The sequence below is a fragment of the Patagioenas fasciata genome, chromosome 3, assembly GCF_037038585.1.
Source record: "Patagioenas fasciata isolate bPatFas1 chromosome 3, bPatFas1.hap1, whole genome shotgun sequence".
NCBI classification, from domain to species: domain Eukaryota; kingdom Metazoa; phylum Chordata; class Aves; order Columbiformes; family Columbidae; genus Patagioenas; species Patagioenas fasciata.
Window position 1 is genome coordinate 10,035,630 of NC_092522.1, and position 18,309 is coordinate 10,053,938.

General features: G+C 39.3%; 1 protein-coding gene across 3 annotated transcripts in view; it reads left to right on the forward strand.

The window, feature by feature from the left end:
• Window positions 1–18,309, forward strand: part of VPS54 (VPS54 subunit of GARP complex) — a 51,017-nt gene that overhangs the window by 17,641 nt on the left and 15,067 nt on the right. For all 3 annotated transcript variants that reach the window (XR_011738124.1, XM_065833350.2, XM_065833351.2), the window contains exons 8-17: window positions 1,390–1,775; window positions 6,118–6,244; window positions 7,394–7,501; window positions 10,268–10,323; window positions 12,145–12,241; window positions 12,720–13,057; window positions 14,969–15,098; window positions 15,553–15,734; window positions 16,653–16,765; window positions 18,041–18,104. Coding sequence is in view for 2 of the 3 variants with exons in the window: in XM_065833350.2 (XP_065689422.1) it covers window positions 1,390–1,775; window positions 6,118–6,244; window positions 7,394–7,501; window positions 10,268–10,323; window positions 12,145–12,241; window positions 12,720–13,057; window positions 14,969–15,098; window positions 15,553–15,734; window positions 16,653–16,765; window positions 18,041–18,104 (1,601 nt within the window). In the remaining variant the exon portion in view is untranslated. The remainder of the gene's footprint in view (window positions 1–1,389; window positions 1,776–6,117; window positions 6,245–7,393; window positions 7,502–10,267; window positions 10,324–12,144; window positions 12,242–12,719; window positions 13,058–14,968; window positions 15,099–15,552; window positions 15,735–16,652; window positions 16,766–18,040; window positions 18,105–18,309) is intronic.

Genomic DNA, 18,309 nt, shown 5'->3' on the forward strand with positions numbered 1-18,309 from the left:
AATGGGCGCAAATTTGTTACTTTACTTTTTTAGACTGAAGTGCACAAGATTTACATTTACCATGTGTAAATAGGCACCGTGCTGCCATAATTATCCTTACCTCCAGTCACTGTTTTTCAATGGAATTTGGAAAACTCTGCCTTAAGCACACGTGCTTAGGCTCTTACTGCTTTTGGTCTGCTGCCGACCTACTTGAACAATTTCCCCCTGACAGTTTTTTCTTCCTTACCTCTTTCTGTGTCTTAACCTACATTGGAACTGTAAGCTCTTTGAGATAGGTACTATAATTTTGTTCTGTGCTTCTACCTCACTTTGCATAATGGTGCATCTGGTTGATAAAATCACATAAAGAAATTATCGTAATAGCCTTTTCTCTGATCCCAGTGTCACAGTCTGTCTCAGGTTTTCCTGTGGGCCAGGTGTGTCACAGCTCATTGGCAGAGGATGTTTTGATTAAACATATTACAAAAAATATGAGTTTGCATATTGTATAAATCTCCAGTGTTAAATACATGCAGGATGGAAACAACTGTAAGAAGGAAACATTCCCTAGCTGATTTTTGTTTCCATCTTTGGATGGGCCTTTTGAAATTCAGCATGAGGTTTGAGTACTTGGTGCCCCTTAGCAACCAGGTCGTCTGAGTATTAACATTCAACTGAGTATCCTAATGCCTCAGTCCTATGAGTTTGCATATTCAGCATAAGCCAGAACACAGCTTTTGCAGCTCAAATAATAAGGCCAGTCCAGTGGCTTGGTAACTGTTTGACACACAGAATTTAAATTTCAAGTTCTAAACATGTAGGAATACTCTGTCTCTGGGAATTCCACAGTGTCAGCACACAAGAAATACATTTAATAGGAACTCCAACTGGTTGGCAAAAAACAACTGCAACTGGTGATATCCTGAGGATTTTTCTACAGAGAAGGTGCTGCAGCCTTTTCAATGAATAGAGCCAATCCAAAGCCACATCATCAAGTATAGATAGGCTGCATCTTTAGCAACTGCAGTGACCCAAAGTATGTAGCATATATGCATGAATATCCTGTTCTTATGTGCAAGCCAGTATCTAGAGCTGTCTCCTGGTTAATGGCCATGTTTAACAATGCCAACGTGCAACCATGTGGTATGAAAGCTTTTCTACCTTGTCATTTTCAAGCAGGAGAGGCATCAAGTCAGCCTTCTCGAAGTGATTTTGAGTTAATTTAAAAACAGATTATCAAACCACGATGGGTAGTTACTTGCTTGCTGATCTGACAAAGGGTTTTAATTTTTATTAGCAAAATTTCCTCATGATACAAGAAGACAAATACCCTGAAAGTAGATTTGCATGATGCTAAGCTTTCCCAGTCATAACAACACTGTTTCTCTTCCTCCCTCTTCTTTCTAGCTGAGCCATTATCTGGACATTGTGGAAGTCAATATTGCTCATCAGATTTCTCTGCGCTCAGAAGCATTTTTTCATGCAATGACCTCCCAGCATGAGTTGCAGGACTACCTCAGGAAAACCTCCCAGGCTGTAAAATTACTTAGAGAAAAAATTTCCAAAATTGATAAAGTAATGTGTGAAGGATCACTTCGGGTTTTAAGACTGTCACTCACCAGAAATAACTGTATAAAAGCATACAATAAACTGAAGTTAATGGCTACTGTACACCAAACACAGCCCACCGTACAGTTGCTGCTATCTACATCTGAGTTTGTTGGAGCTTTGGACTTAATAGCAACAACACAAGAGGTGTTACAGCAAGAGCTTCAAGGCATTCACAGTTTCCGGTAGGTAACCATCTAGGAAACTAATAAATGCAAAAAGAGCTAGAATGTGTTTAACATATGATGTTGACTGAAGGTGTTTGTTTTACCTTTGTTTGTTCATTCTTGGAGGACATAGTACAAAAGGTACAAAATGTAAATGTTGGCATAAGCAGTGTGACTAATGTACATACCAGAGATCGATGTTTTTGTGGTGGTGTGGTGTTTGGGTTTTTTTGGGGAAGGGGGTGGTGAGGGGTGGGATTGGTTGGGGTTTTTTTGTTTGTTTGTAGTAGTTGTAGCCCACAGCTGAGAGTTGGTTTCCCGGTGGTGATCTGCAGTCCTTGTGCACACAGCACAGATCTTGCTACACACCTCCGCTTCAGGCCTCTGTTTTTAGCTACTGACCTGGGCTTGTGGTGTTACAGGAATATGCGTGGACCATGTGTTGAATAGGTCAGCCTCCAGCCTGTGCTTGTGCTAGAAGAAGCTTAGCAAGCAAAAGCCTGTGCAGAGCTATCAAAGTGTGGTCTGAGGTTGATGACTGGGACTTGTTCAGCACTGTCTGCTCTTGTGGAGAGCTGTATTTACAGTGGCCAGGGGGTTCATCCTCTTGCTCTGTCTGACTGACTCCACTAGATACAGACCTCCAACAAGACTCCATCCCATTGACAACAACTCTCTGGCTTCTTTCCTTCAACCAGTTCACAGTCCACCTCAATGCCTGATCGTCCAGACCACACTTCCTCAGTTTAGCTCTGAGGATGCTGTGGGAGACTGTGTCAAACACTTTACTGAAATCAAGATGTTTGTTACAGTGGTGGGAATTACTGAGTCCAGGGTCCTGTGCTGGCTCCTTCTGTAAACAGTGGATGCTTAGAGGTCCACTTGGGAGGTGCCTCTGGACCGGGCGAGGTCCTCCGTGATATGCAAGAGTATTAATACAGTAGAATCCTTTTTGCTGATGTAAAGTAGGCTATCATAACCATCACATACAGTTTCAAAGTGTTGTATGCAAAGCTGCCACTGTGGTATGATGCTAACAGAAGTATGTTAAATCAGCTCTGAGGCTTGCATCAACCTGTTGTGGAGTTGTATACTGAGTTATATATATATATAAGTTGATGCTGCTTTTGTTTGCTTGTTTGTTTTGATAAAGGTTATGTGGTTCCTGCAACCTGGTGATTCCCAGCTTGCATCATAAAAATATGGTTGTTGCTCAGCAACTGTAAAATGAATATTCAGAACTTTATATTGTTGCTACTCTTTATGTCTGTTCTGATGAGCTTCTCTTCTAAAACTGCTTCTAGCTGGTTTGGAAAAAGACTCAAATTCTATGTAGAAGAGAACTCAGAAAAAGTCTTTAAAGAATGGCTTTTTACATTAAAAAAATTAAAGAGCTAATAAATCATTGGGAGGAAAGTTTTTAGAAGCTGTTAGTCTTTCTTTTAGTTTAGATTGTCCACCTTCAGGCACCTCAGCACAATTTCTTTCCTCTTTACTGTTTCTGTTCTCAGCCACTTGATTATGGTGGACAGCCCTTGTCTGAGTCACATTTGTATTTACCGTGATGTAGTGAGTGTACTTCTGCAACCCTGTGACAGCATCAGAATTAGTTGCGTTTTGCGATCGAGTAACCTACGTACTACATCAGCAGAGTGCAATTGTGTTGTCATTGTGATTGCTACACGTGATGTCCCAAGAATGTGCCATTATTTTAAAATTACAGTCAGATGTGGAATATATTTGTATGTAAATAATCATCTTGTCTGTAAAAAATGATTTCTTGAATTGCGCTGTATTGGTTGGTTTGGTAGAGTTAAAAATAGTGATGGGAGTGGGAAATGTTCCCTCTGCTTTGCATATTGAAGCTTCAGAAAAGTGAGTTAAATGCAGCTTAAGTCATCATCCTGTCAGAGATGGAAGTGCAACTGAGGAGCCCAGCATAGTTGTTCCCAAGTCTCACAGTGGCCTGCGTGTATAGTGTGTCTGGAGAAATAACGTGCAATTAAAAGATGGATATCTTGATAAAACTTTTCAGTAGAATGTTGTGGTTTTAAAAATAAATCAAATTTTAAAAATTTAAATTGATGCCATACACAAATACTCCATCTTTTTCCAAGAAATATCAGTTGAATGTTTTTGCTCTGCTTTAGGCAAGAGTGACACAATTTTCAATAGAGTTAAATACCTGATTTATTTTAAGAAGAGAGTAACTTCTAAATCAGTATCTTTTTTTCTAAGCAATTAGTATCTCTTTTTTTCCTAAATAATTTGTATCTTATTTTTTAAAAAATCTTGTTGCCTTAGTGTTGTGCATGACAGCTTGTAGAATTTGCTTGTGAACTGACAGCTTTAAATTGGGTCATGTCATAGAATCATTCAATATAAAGCAGTAAGAAAACTACTCACATCATCCATATACAATAACTTTTCTCTTCTTGTCATGCTATACACAGAAAAAACGTAATTTTATTCTAGCTATAGCAAAAAATGAAAGCACCTTAATGGTGCTTTGAGATAATAAATTGGTGTCTTTAATCTAGGTTAAATATCCCCAGTGATTATATGTATCGGTCATAACTGTATGGTTATTGCTTGCTAGTACTATAGGATGGAATTAAAGTTTTAGATCTCTTTAACCTTTTCAAGTTCATCTTTATAATTACACAAAAAAACACTTAACATGTTAACTAAGTTACAGATCTATACTGCCAATTTTTACATTGTTTTCACAATCCTTGTCGGGTGATGGAGATACAGTAATTTTTTTTTGCACAGCCATGCTGTCATACCACAAGCACCTGGAGAAAATAGTTCTCATTCGTGTATTTTAAGAGTTTTTATCCTACACTCATAATTTTACATAGCAGAATTGTAGTATTCAGTCATTGAAAGGACCTGATGTCTGACTGGTACCTCCAAAGGAGACTGTTGCCAAGGTGTTTTGCTGGAGTACCAATGAAGGTTTGAGTTATTCTGGCGTGTTTCAGGGTGGAGTGGTTGTTGTTGTTGTTAGGGGCTAGAACATCTTCAGCAAAGTGGTGGTAGTGAGTGCTGCGAGCTCCTGTTGGATGTTTCCACACGTGAGGTTTGATAAGGCAGGTTACCTTGTGTTTCAGGGTAGTTAAGCACAGTTACAGAAATAAGTTACCAAAGAATATCTTTGTGCTTGCCTTTGTCTTGTGGGTATTAGTCCTGCAGTTAAGTTTTGCAACTCCAGTCATTACATTGCAAATAATAATCTTTAGTTTTTTCTGTTGGGTTTGTTTTGAAATGTCCATGATGCAACTGGCTTGGATTTTCTAGAAGCCCTTTTTGCTTAAATTAAATGTCCAGCTTGTCCATTTCAGCCAATTCTTGACCAACAGTTTCAAAAGCAGACACATCCCTGGTCATCTTAAAATTAAAGAAAATTAATGTGTTTAACTCAGCTGGTCCAGCTGCATCAACACTAAATTAAAGCCAGTGAGCCATGCAGGTTCATTCTCTCCATTTTGTATCTGGGTTTATTTAAAATATCACAGCTCTTGTTAATTCTTATTGTCAAAGTGTCTTTTTTCTTTTTTTTTAAAAAAAAAAAAAAGAAAAAAAGCAGTCTGATTTTTACACATACTTGATGCTGTCAGTGGAAGTTGGAAAGCCTGAAGTGTTTGGCATCTTTGAAATTCCTACTTTTACTCTGCTAAAAGTTTCTCTAGCTGCACAGTTTTTAAAGACTGGTTGACATTTCTGATGTGAAAATCTTTCTTGTGGTTTTGTGTGACAACAGTCTGCAAAATATGGTTTAAAATCCTGCAATACATGGAAAAAATATTTTTAGTTTAGAGTAGCATAGAAATAGCACATTTGAAAACTATTCTGTGTTCTCTGAAAGCCATTCTGTCATGTAAAGCTATTGCTGTGTCTCAGTCATGGGAATTGAATCTGCGACCACATTAAAAGCTCCATTGTTTGAAGTAGAGGAACTCGTGGACTGATGAGCTGAGGACCTGGACAAGCAAAAGAAGTATTCCTTCTTTTTAACACCTGTATACTGACAAGCACCAAGTGTTCTTGGTTCTGGTTCACTTCTTTGGGAAGAGAAGGTACTTGGCACCTTCTGAAGCAAGGGGGGAAAAAAGCCCTACATCAAATTTTTACCCGCCATCAATATTCAAGTCCACGTGTTTTGCTGCAAGGTGATGGTGCCTCTGAACAAGGCATGATTTCAGCTGCTCTAACAAGTGGAAGATTTGAGACCCCATTAAGCCAGCATTGATTGCATGGAAATTACCTGCTGGGTGGTTATTTTCTTTAACTGTGAACTAATGATTCATTTTCAGGTTGATTATTTAGCTCATATCTCAATGGCTGTTTTTCTTAGGCATCTTGGCTCACAGCTTTGTGAACTGGAAAAGCTGATAGATAAAATGATGATTGCAGAATTTTCAACTTACGCTCGCAATGATTTAAATAGACCCTTAGAAGATGATTGCCAAATTCTAGAAGAGGTATGTCTATTATTGAAATAAACTGTCTGATGAATTTGTTTGAATCTTTAACATACTTAATTAGCATGGACTAATTCACTCAGGTCCCTAAGCAACATTTCATTTTATACTATTTCGCTTTTTGTCTAAACTTCCCCCACTCCCTGGCCTTTTTTTGAGTTTGATAAAATTAAATAATTGTAACTAAACTCATGGAACTGCAATCCAGCCCTACTTTTTTTCAAAATAATAAGTTCTTCTTTTTTCTGATTAAATGTATACTGAGTTCACTTCATGACTTCAATGTGTAAGTGGAAAAGAACATGGGCTGTTATCTACTTGACTGTAAAAATTCAGTTTTGCAGTGAAAGCTGATATTTGCACGTCGCTCTCATTCTGTCTCCCTGTGCATGTGTGGGTGTTTATATCAAGCATATGGTTGCCCTGAATATGTGCTTCATTTGCAGTATACACTCCTCATTGCTTTCAAGATCATAAACATCTCAAAATTAGGCTATTATGATTGCTTTCTAGCCAGGAGAAGATTTTTCTGGATTTTGCCTGTACAATTCTTGAGTAATTGCTAGACCCCATTAACTGTGTAGTCTTGTTTCATGAAATCTGGTGAATGGCAATAGCACTTAAATCTTCCCATTTCTGCCCAATAGTTTCTTCACACCCCCATGCTGCCATCTGATAGATTCTTACTTGTGCTGGTGCAATTGTATTTAGTGTCATTCTTGCTCAGGGTAAGGAAACTCTTTAGTCTGTAGAAATATCCATGTTTTTAAGCACAATTGGATGAGCACAACTGAGGAACCAGATTCTTACTTGTGCTGGTGCAATTGTATTTAGTGTCATTCTTGCTCAGGGTAAGGAAACTCTTTAGTCTGTAGAAATATCCATGTTTTTAAGCACAATTGGATGAGCACAACTGAGGAACCAGACATGAAAGAGGCTGGGAGGGACTCTGTGAGCTGTCATTGCTACAGGGAGCTTTGCATAGTTGAAGTGTGACATTAGTCTCAAAGTGCTTTGCTGATCAAAATACTGTTCACCATGTATTGGATACACAAACTTTCTTACTGCTGTGCAATTTCTTTAAATTCTTTCTTGTCCTCACTTTAATATTTTAGTGTGTTTTATTTTTAATATTTTTTTTCTTGATAGGAGAGACTTGTATCACTAGTATTTGGACTTCTAAAACAAAGAAAGCTAAATTTTTATGAAATATATGGCGATGAAATGATTGTTACTGCAAAGAACATCATTAAACAGGTAAGCCAAACACTTCTAACGCAACTTACAAGGTTGCTTCAACCCCTTACAAACTATTTTGGAAGCAGTTAAGAACAGCTCTGATGAAGTTTTTTAGTGGCTGTTGGTGTCTCGTTCAGAGCAGCTGATCTTGCAGACCCTAAGGACTTCCTGAAGCACAGAGGTCTGTTTGCAGAAAAGACCTGGAAGGAGTCTGTAGCATTAGTACAGCAGGTCACAGCTTTCTCTATGCAATTACTGTAATTACCAAGGTTGGAAAACATCCTTGCCTTTTTAAAAGACAGCAAGGTAAAGTAATGAAGATGGTAGAAGTGCTTTCCTGTAAAAATTACTTGAAAAACGAATCCTCGTCCACATTGCTGTTGTCATTTGAAAAGATACACTACCCTAAATGGCAAACCAAAAATCTTTGTAGATAAAACCAGCTAAAACTAACAAATAAACCAAGTCTAGATGACTTCTTTGGGAAAAAATGCATGGAATATTTTGGCTAGCAACATGATGGCTTTTGTTTGCAAACAAACTCTAGACAACTTCTGAGTGTGTGTTTGATACTTTTAATTTTACTCATCTTTTTTGTTTGCATACATATGTGAGAATATTGTGCAAGGGGCATTTTTCCTCCCCTAAAGCTATGTGATTATTTCAAGAGTCACAATCTGATGTTACGAGCCACCTCTGATTTGTATCTCCAAGGCTGGGAATCAGGTGACAGGTTTGCCAGCAGAAGACAGTTTCTCCTGTCCTTGTGGTACAGCATGCTGTTCAGAGCTGTGCTGGGAACCCAGCTTTTACAAGTCTGGAGGAGGAGGAAGATATTGATGATGATTATTATTACTATTATCACTAATTATTGTTAGGATTTTGTTTTTAGCCAGATTGGCTCCCCCAGTCCACTTCACATTGCAGCACCCTAGTTCTGTTGATCCAGTTGTGCAGGGTGGGCTTAAATACAGTCTGATGTTGCTAGTAAATATTGTGGCAGAATTAGAAGACAGACAGTGATGTGTGGAACTGCACCACCACTCTTGTAAGAACCTGGCAATTGCGTGAGCTTTCTTGCTGGACCCAAACACCATTTAAATCAGGTTAAGTGCTCCTGCCCTAAGCTGCTTGTTCTCTCCCCACTCGAAAACGATGGGTCGTTGCCCTGATCCCTGAAAGACTGGCAGAGAGTGGGAGTGAGCACTGCTTTCTAGTCATGCTGTATTACTCTAAGCCAGGAGAAAAAAAAAAAAAAGAAAAAGGCATGAGTAAATAGCACCAGGATAAAACTCTTCAGCTGCCTGTCAGTCTCCAGGCTTTTCACTTGCCTGTGTCGGCAGTCGTGAGGAGACATTCCTTTAAATTCTCTGTTTAGTTGGATAATGGGCAAGTAGTGCTCCATGTTTTCCTGCTCATTCTTGATAATAAAGTGCTTTTTCCATTCTGCTGTGAATATTTGCCTTTATGTTGGATTCTTCAGGCATCAGCTCTGCTCAGTAATAGACAAGATTCAATCAACTTCCAATGTAATTTTCTATTGAATAGGGAAAACAGGCAGGATCATAGTATTTCTGTGTGGTGTATGCAACACGTTTGCATTGTGGCCTGTTATCTCAACTCTTAGAAATATTTTTCCTTATTAAAGGAAACTGTTTCCTTCCCACATCTCAAATGTGCTTCCTGCTTAATTGCGTTGCTGGTCAAATTTAGTCAGGACATTAGTAGTTGCCAGGCAGGTGAAAGAGCAGAGGTTTGTACACATGGGACACACTGCGTAGTTCAAGAACAAGGATCTGCTTTCAAGATGCTTCTGTACTGATCACTGTTACTCAAAATGCAGGTAAGATCCATGTAGCTTGAGATGGTGGCTGTCAGTCACCATTTGGATTGTACATATCTACTTAAAGGCAAGATGAGTTTATTCACTACTGACTCATTTGATCAGGTATTGATTGACATTTGGGAGAAAACTGCAATTTTAGTCTAAATTGATTTGATTTTTATCTAGAGTAACGTGAAAAGACATCACTGAACAAATCGTTGTAAAACGATAGGTATATTTGGAATGAAAATAAATTGTTCAGGAGACATGAAGAAACTGGCCAGTTTTATATGTACCAGTTGAAAAGCAAATGTCCTTTGAGGAAAGGCCACAGCGTAGCAATAAAGGTGTGGAGAAGTCTCTGGACAGAGCCAGGTGGTGCCCTGGAGGTGAAGAGGAGGACAGACAGACAGCAAATACCATGTCCGCTAGGAGAGCAGTTTAAACTGGGTCTGCCTTCACACGTGAAGACACAGGATGGTAGGTGTGTGCTTCCACACTACCCTGCAGCTCTTCATTCCAGTTTAGGTTAGATCCCAGGTCCTGATTTGAAGCTGAAAAAGGTTGTCAATAAGCATCTTACAAAGTCAGTCACTTTGGAAGGGGGAAGAATATGGATTCTACATGACCTAAGAGACAATTTTGACACAGTGCTTAGCATCCATCCTCAGAAAAGCAGTTCCCTTTGAAGTGGAGCCCGTGTGCCCTTCAGAGCTTAGTACACAGTTGGGAATGTTTTGATCATCTGTATTTTGCAAACAGATGTTTGGAGGGTTGGATTTGGGGGTTTCTTTTGGGCTTTTGTTTGTAGAGAAACGAGTTGTTAAATGCTACAAATACGTGTTTTCTTTATTTTCCTTTTTTTAACTTAAGGATTGTGTGTGTTATGAAACTTGGCAGCAGTTAGAAGGAAGCTAAGATCTTGTTTTGTTTTGTTTTTTCCCCTTTAAATTTGACAGTGTGTGGTTAATACGGTATCGCAGATAGAAGAAATAGATACAGAAGTGGTTGTTAAGTAAGTATACAGTCAGATTTTTTTTTGGTGGTGGGTGGGCATAGGAGATGGATGGGTTTTAGCATAGATAAATTTATCATTCTAATTTTTGCTTAAATTTCCCTATAATTAAGGATTATCCCTCTCTCTCACCTTAAGGTTCTGCTCCTGTCAGCCTCTGCCAGAATATTGTATATTTCCCTTCTTGTTAAGATTTTAAGGTTACCTTAAATTAAACTTACCTTTAAAATAAATATTGAAATTCTGTAATTCTATGCATCTCGTTGCATGAAGTATAAACTACTGTATTTAGGCATATTTTTTAACTACATGAAGGCATTCCCTGTTGTCGTAGTCTGGGATTTTGTATTAAAACATCAGTAATTCCAGTACGTCCCCTATGGATGAGAATAGGAGCTATCCAGAGAGGAGACCAGACAACTTCAGACCCCAGAAGTGGGTAGGCAGGAACCTCACAAAGCAAAATGGCAAGTTCTATGTCTTGGAAGAAGCAGCTCTTTACAAGAGGAGAGGCGGGAGCTGGGCTGGCTTCAGAGCAGCTTTGCAGGGCAGGACCTGAGGGTCCTGGTGGTGAACTGGTTGTCCATGGATCAGCAGCGTGTCCTTGCAGCCACAGCCTGAGCCTTGTTCATATAGCCAGCAGGTTGAGGGACAAGACAGACATTGAGATCCAGAAGAGGCCACTGGGTTGGGCAAGGGCTGAAGCGGGGAATGTAGGAGGAGTAGCCAAGGGAGCTGGGTCCCCTCCAGCCTGGGGAGGGGAGAACTGCCCACAACTACCCCATGGGAAAGTTGCAGCAGAGCTGTACACAGAGCCAGGCTCCTCTCAGAGGTGTGCAGGGAAAGGATGAGAGCAAATGGACACAAGGTGAAATGCTAGTGGAATCTTAGGAAAAATATATTCCCTGTGAGGATGGCCAAACACTGGAACAGGGGCCCAGAGAAGCTATGTGATTTCTGTCCTGGGACACAGTCAAGCCTTGACTGGTCAGGGCCCAGCAGAATCTTATCTGTTTGGACCTGCATTGAGCAGGAGTTGGACAAGGCACTTCCAGAGGTCCAAGCTCCAAAGGCCCTCGCCAGCTTCTGTGTTTCTGTAGCTCTGTGATTCATTTGGCTCAGCAGATGGTTACCCCAATGTAAAAATCCAGACCTGCTGATAAACCATAGTGAGTGGCAGAATCCACCTGGCATTTATACCCAGATTGGGAAAGACTGGGCACAGGGTCATTTTTAAACACTGGATGTTTGGTCACCATTCTCCAATGTTTACTGCTCTGCAAATGGGTCCTAACTGTGTAGTACAGAGTTTCTTTTGTTCTGTGACTGACTTTTCTGTCCTTTGCCACAACCAGCTAACTTGCATTTTAACAGCAGAAGTGATCTTATTGCAATGCAAAAAAATAGGCTTAATAACATGACTTTTTTAACACTTGCAAAATATTTTCATTTAATTTTTTTCTGTTTTTTTTTTTTTACACATGATTTCTGAAACTGTTATTAACCCCCATCCCTTGTTAGTAACACATACTTATCCCAAGGAAAATAACATTATGCCCTGGAAAAAACTAAAAAACTAAATGGTAAATGTGAGGCTTTCATTTTTTTTAATATTATATATTTTTATATACCTCTTTCCCTATTCTACTTGCATACATTTTGGTGATCATGACTGTTGTCCAAGTGATGTCTGTTGTTCTGCCAGATAAGTCTACACAGTTTTCCTTATATTTACCGTTCAATTTAAAGCATTTTTTATGTGCCAGTAGACATCATAGCCAGTAAACATTTGCTGTTTACTGAACACTGCTCTTTTTTTAGGCTTGCAGATCAGATGAGGATGATGAATTTTCCTCAGTGGTTTGATTTACTGAAGAATATTTTTTCTAAGTTTACCATCTTCCTCAAGAGAATAAAGGTAAGACATTAATTTACCAAGAGCTTCACATAGTTCAGAGGTGAAATGGAATGAAGTTACTTTCCATTTGAAGTCTTAAGGTGTTGGTTTTGCTTATAGAGTTTAAACTTTTGATTGAAAGAAGGATGTGTGATTATTGGCATCCAGGGCAAAAATGATTAGTGTTAACAAAGAGAGCACTGGGAAAGAGATAATACCTCTTGTTGCATGATTACATCCATTTCAGGCTGCTAGGGATTAGGACAGAACTTTTGTATGTGTTAGATTACTCCAAATGAGGTTTCTTTCACCATTCTCAGAAACATCTGATATTGGTTACCATTAAAGATGAGTGGGTCTGCCTCTGAATGCTAATTATACAATAGAAAATCAACCCAGGATTTAGTTTTATTTCGTGGGTGAAAGAAAATCTTTCTAGTGCAAGCTTGTGGTGCAGGGTTTTGTTCTTTTTTGTAATAAAAGTTATATTTGATTCCAGGCAACGTTAAATAGTATCCGTAGCGTGGTTTTCTTGGTTCTAGACAAGAACCAAAAAAACAGAGACCTGGAGGACACCTTACAAAAGAACTCTACTAAAGACAGTACAGTGGACACAGAAGTGGCTTACCTGACTCACGAAGGCATGTTTATAAGCGATGCATTCGGCGAAGGGGACCTCCCATCTGTCGCAGCTGACACTACCTCTCAAAGAAACACTTCGCCAAACAGCGAGCCCTGTAGCAGTGATTCGGTCTCTGAACCAGAGTGCACTACGGATTCCTCATCCAGCAAAGAGCAAACGTCGTCTTCTGTTACTCCAGGAGGAGTAGAGATGATGTGAGTAAAATGTGCCACCTGTCTGCACTTTGCAACATGTCAGAAACACGGTGTTAGGTGCAGGTGGTTGTTTCTGATGATACAGTACAAAAATTACTTTGGAAGGATGTGCTTTTCTACATAAGTGAAGGGGAATGGCTCTCCACGGCTGCCCCTAGATACTGCCATCAGACTGTACTGTCCCCAGCTCACTTTGGTTTTATTTGCCTCTCTTTGAATCTGTGTGTAGTGTTGTGGGTACTGATTATGTGACTTCTTACAGAAAAGGGCCCCTTCTCCATCTCTTCAGCTTTTTTAGAGAGAGGAGAGATGCAAGTCTCGCCTACATGAAAGACTGGTCATTTTGTCATGCCTTTAGCTGGCAGAGGCATCTCTGTTCCCTGTCCATGTTCCCTACAGCTGTTTTTTTTCTGTATTTTTTTAAACTGGTTTCATGGAACACACCTGGATAGATTCTAAAGAAAAATCTATTGCTCATTGTCAACTCTGTGACTTGCATGATTAAATAAATTTATCTCAGTGCGTTGGTAACATAGGCACTGCTGCCCTGTGATGCTCCACCTTCCGCTTGTAACCTTTTTGGCAACCTTTTCTGCATACCTTATTCATGGCTGCAAGTCAAAACTACCTTTGTAAAAGAGAACCAGGTATGATGTGCGTGGGACTTGGGCACGAGCCATTTCAAAAGCCAGCAGGTCTGGATACCGAGTTTTATGAAGCAAAATTGAAATAGCACTTGTTACCCTGCTGAAAGATGGAAGATAGCAAGTGGCCTGATTGCTCTAGTGAATTGGTACTCAAGTCTCTGTGCTTGTGTGTTTGAGCAACTGTCAGTTTTGATAGGCACCTTCCCCCTTCAAGTTGCAATACTGGCCAAAGAAGATAGATATAAAATAAATATGCTGCGCGTAAAACAAATTAAGGTCTGTGTATGTCCAAACATCTGTTGTATGCTGGAAGAGAAATGCAATGTGAACAGGAGTCCAGGGGGTTACAGTGAGGAGCAGAGAAGAAGGGGGTTGCATTCAAACTGGTCTGCAGCATTTTGCCAAGTTGGCTAAAAATACACCACACAGCTAATGCTCTGGATCAATAAAGTTGTTTCTGAGGCTAGTTGCATAATTTTGTTCTAAAATGAACTTGCTTCATCCCTCTTCTGCATTCCTTTGCACCTCTGCTCTGTGTTTGGAGCAGGCTAATAAAATTACAGTGTTACAGCAATATTAGTCCAGTTGCTGCTCTGTAGCATCCTGCGTTTTCTCTCTCCTTTCAATACTGTCAGTATGCTCCTTTTGAGCAGCCACACTGGACCAGAAGATTGTTATCTTAGCTAATTACAGGAATGGCAGAACTGTGCTATGCATTAGCCTCTAAACAGTGACAAATCACAGGAAGTTTTTAAAAAAGGGCCAACTTAGGAACCTGAAGTCTAGAGAGCTAATAGAATGACAGTCTATAGAACAAGGTGATGAGGAGTGCACATCACCTATATTAGGCCTTACACTTGCACTGGAAGAAAAAGGTTGTTTTATCTGTCACCTCTTGTGATGCTCAAGTGCTACAGGAGCTGAGTAAATTTTAGCTCTGTAAATGTTAATAATATTTGTTGTATTAGTAATGGCCATATCGTGTTTACTCTTAAGCCATTAATGGCAATCAGAATGTGAATTTGAAACAAAATATAAGGATGTGCAGTTGTGCGTTTTCTTGTTAGCAGGACTGACATGACATTGACAGCAGCTTAGGAGATGCCATCTGTACAAAGTGACTTCGGTCGTTAACTGAGTGCATTTGACAGTTGCTGCAAGGCTCTTTCCTCCTTCAATCTGTGAGGAGAAATACTTTTATATATGCATATATATATATATATGTATAAATTTATGCTCAACCAACTGGTTCTGTCATTTGTAGGATCAGCGATGACATGAAGCTGACTGACCTGGAACTGGTCAGGCTGGCAAACAATATTCAAGAATTGCTTTATAATGCCTCTGATATCTGCCACGACCGTTCAGTCAAGTTCCTTATGGCAAGAGCAAAGGTAAGGCGCTTGGGTCAGACTGCTGTTGGTGTCTCATCCTTAATGAGGATTTACTCCAAGTTACTGATTTAATGAGTGAGACTTGTGAACTGGCATTCTCAACTGAAATTAAGTAACTCTTCCTGCTGCCACGGGCACTTGATGTTAATTAATGCCCACAGCACACAGGCATTAACATATCATGTCATTTTAAAGCAATGTGGGTTTCTGCTGCCTCTTTTTTTTACCCCTTTTTAATATTCTGACTTGCTGTCTTTGGAGATCCATGCGGAGAATATGTATCTATGACAAGGTAGCTGCTTGCACTGCAATCTGCCTTCTCTGTCCCATGCAGGGTTAAATAATGTGCCTCTTAAAATACTAGAAGCCCTCAGACATGCTGACTGGTTATTTCTTTACATCTCTGAATTTTTGTGGTGTTGTGTCATCTTACAATTGTTTTCCTTTCATATAGGATGGCTTCCTAGAGAAGCTGAATTCCAATGAGTTTGTTGCTCTTTCTCGCTTGATGGAAGGTTTTATCTTAGATACTGAGCAGATCTGTGGCCGCAAAAGTATGTCCTTGCGAGGAGCACTTCAGAGTCAAGCCAATAGATTTGTGAACAGATTCCATGAGGAGAGGAAGACGAAACTAAGGTATCTCTGGGTAGAAGATTTTCATGTTCTTACATGAATAATTTTATCAATTATAAGCCAGGCAAACAATGTTTTGTTGCCTAGAACACTAGTAAGCCAGTTGTACTTAAGAGCAGGCAGTAAAAAAAACTGTATTAAAACCCGGTTGTTTTAAATTGGTTTAGATTTTTACTGTTTCCATAAAATAATTTCTTCAAACTAGGTTGTTCTGCAGTTAATAAAAACAGTAACAGCTACAGGATATACCCAGGAATGACACTGAAGGGCAGGATTTTGTCTCAGGGGTTAAATAACTTCAGGATAATTCACTCTCAACTGTGTTTTGTGGGGTGTTTTTTGTTTGGGTTTTGTTGTGGTTTTTTTTTTTTTGCGGGGGGGGAGGACTGTGCGCTGTGGTTTTTGTTGTTGGTTTTTGTTTGTTTTTTTTTAAACAAAACAGCAACACACAAAGCCAACAGAAACATGCTACACACAAACAAATAAAACTCAAAAAAGACACTAAAAATCCCACTACAACAACAACAAACAACCCAAAACCCCTTCAAAAACAACCATTTAAAGAATTCCACTCCTTTGGGAACAGCCTTTCCAGTAATATACATCAAATCTTTTTGCTCTCATCCATCAAAAGCTCTTAAAATTCTTGTATTTACACATTACTTCTGTGGCAGTGATCTTGTGAGGACCTTTATTGCCTAGTGTTATCTTTTGTCCTCTGTGATAGATTGAATGAACAAATGGTGAGATCTTCAGGCCAATGCGATGTTCTTCTGTTTTGCTACTGCCAGTTGTTGGGCACTTCCTTCTAACGAAGATGAATAATGTAACGTTAGTCTTGATTCCACAGAATTACAGGGAGAAGCATCAAGACAAGGCATTTCATTTTCTCAGCCTCCTCTCTCTTGTGTTTCTAACTAGCCTGCTCTTGGACAACGAGCGCTGGAAGCAAGCTGAAGTTCCTGCCGAGTTTCAGGATCTTGTCGATTCGGTGTCAGATGGCAGAATTTCTCTCCCTGAGAAAAAAACAGCACGTATGTATCTAGCAGTCCTAATGTTAACCGAATGTATTATCAGCACATGCTGCTGTTGAATGTTGAAGGACATACTCTGATGTCACTCTTGATCTGTGCTTGCTCCCTGCCTTCTGGGGGCATCAAAAGGAAGTTGATACTTTCTTTTTCTTTGTTTACCAGTGTTGAAACTTCTTGTGCTTACATTAAAATATTATTTATTTATTTTTGAAAACTCATTTAAGTGTTATCGCGGGGAGGGAGCTACTTTTTTTATGAATATTCCCAATGTAGAGGCTTACAGTCTTTGCACAAATTAAATCTTTCCTCAGAACATACGACTGAAGTGTTGCACGTGCATGTGTTCAGCCCTCCTTGCTCCTTCCCGCTACTTCATCTGCCAGTTCAAATGAGAGGCAGCACAACATGTGGCTGTTCATGGAATTGAAAACTCATGTACATATTCAATTATTTACCTTGCCACACAAACCTCATTTGACCTCAGACAAGCCATTTTTTTACCTCCTCATGCCCCATTTCCCCAGGCACAAAATTGGAATGCATAATATGTTCGGGGATATTAATCCAGTATTGCAGCAATGAATGTGTGTGAACAGCTAGAAGAGAAAGAAAGTATACATGGAGGGGAAAGAAAATGACAATAGATTAGAAGGAAAAAAATACAGTAGTGTCACAATGGAGAAACTTCAACCCCCCCAAAAGGAATATAGTAGAGACAGAGCGTTAGGCAATAATCACTCCAATTATGGAACGTGATACCAAAATGCCTTCAATTGACCACTGCTCTTAACGGAAGCTCTTTCAGCTTCCTTCAGGAAGATAGGAAACTGGTGGCATCAAATTTAGCATGAAAAAATGCATTAGTAAGAGCTTCTATTATGAAGCCTAAGGAAGAAGTGGTTTGAAGCTGAAACATAAATATAAACAGCAAATAATATGAGAATGTAGATTAGAAAACCTGGTGACTTTTTCTTCTTTTCTTCCTCTATTTGTAACCTGTTGTGTTTGAAATTTCTAGGTCCATAATAACTGTGCAACCTTGGGGATTTTTGATCTAAAATCCCAGCAGATAATAAAGTAACTTTACAGTTGGTAATAATTATGATGAGTGGCCAACTGTATAAAAAATATCATAAAAGAGAGCAGTGCTCCAAAGATTGATTGTGATTTTGTTTTTCAAGCCTCAGCAAATGAACACTAAATTTTTAGAAATAAGCTTTTTTGGTACGTCTTTTCAGTGCAACTCATCTCTTCCTTTTTTGCTACACTGTCTAGCTACTGAAGAAAGAAAGCCAGCTGAATTCCTTATTGTTGAAGGACAAAAATATGCAACAGTTGGGTAAGACGTACTCTTTTCTATTAGCAGTGGGTTAGTTGGCAAGAGGTTTTGAATAGAACTCTGATGAATACTAAAAGCTTTATCAATCTTATTTAAATTAAAAAAAAACCCTTCTCCTTACGCAGACTACTTTCTCTTTAGTTCCCAAACAGTTATAAGACATTGCAAGCTCTTCTGTTTGTTAACGTGCTGTTTCTTGTCTAAA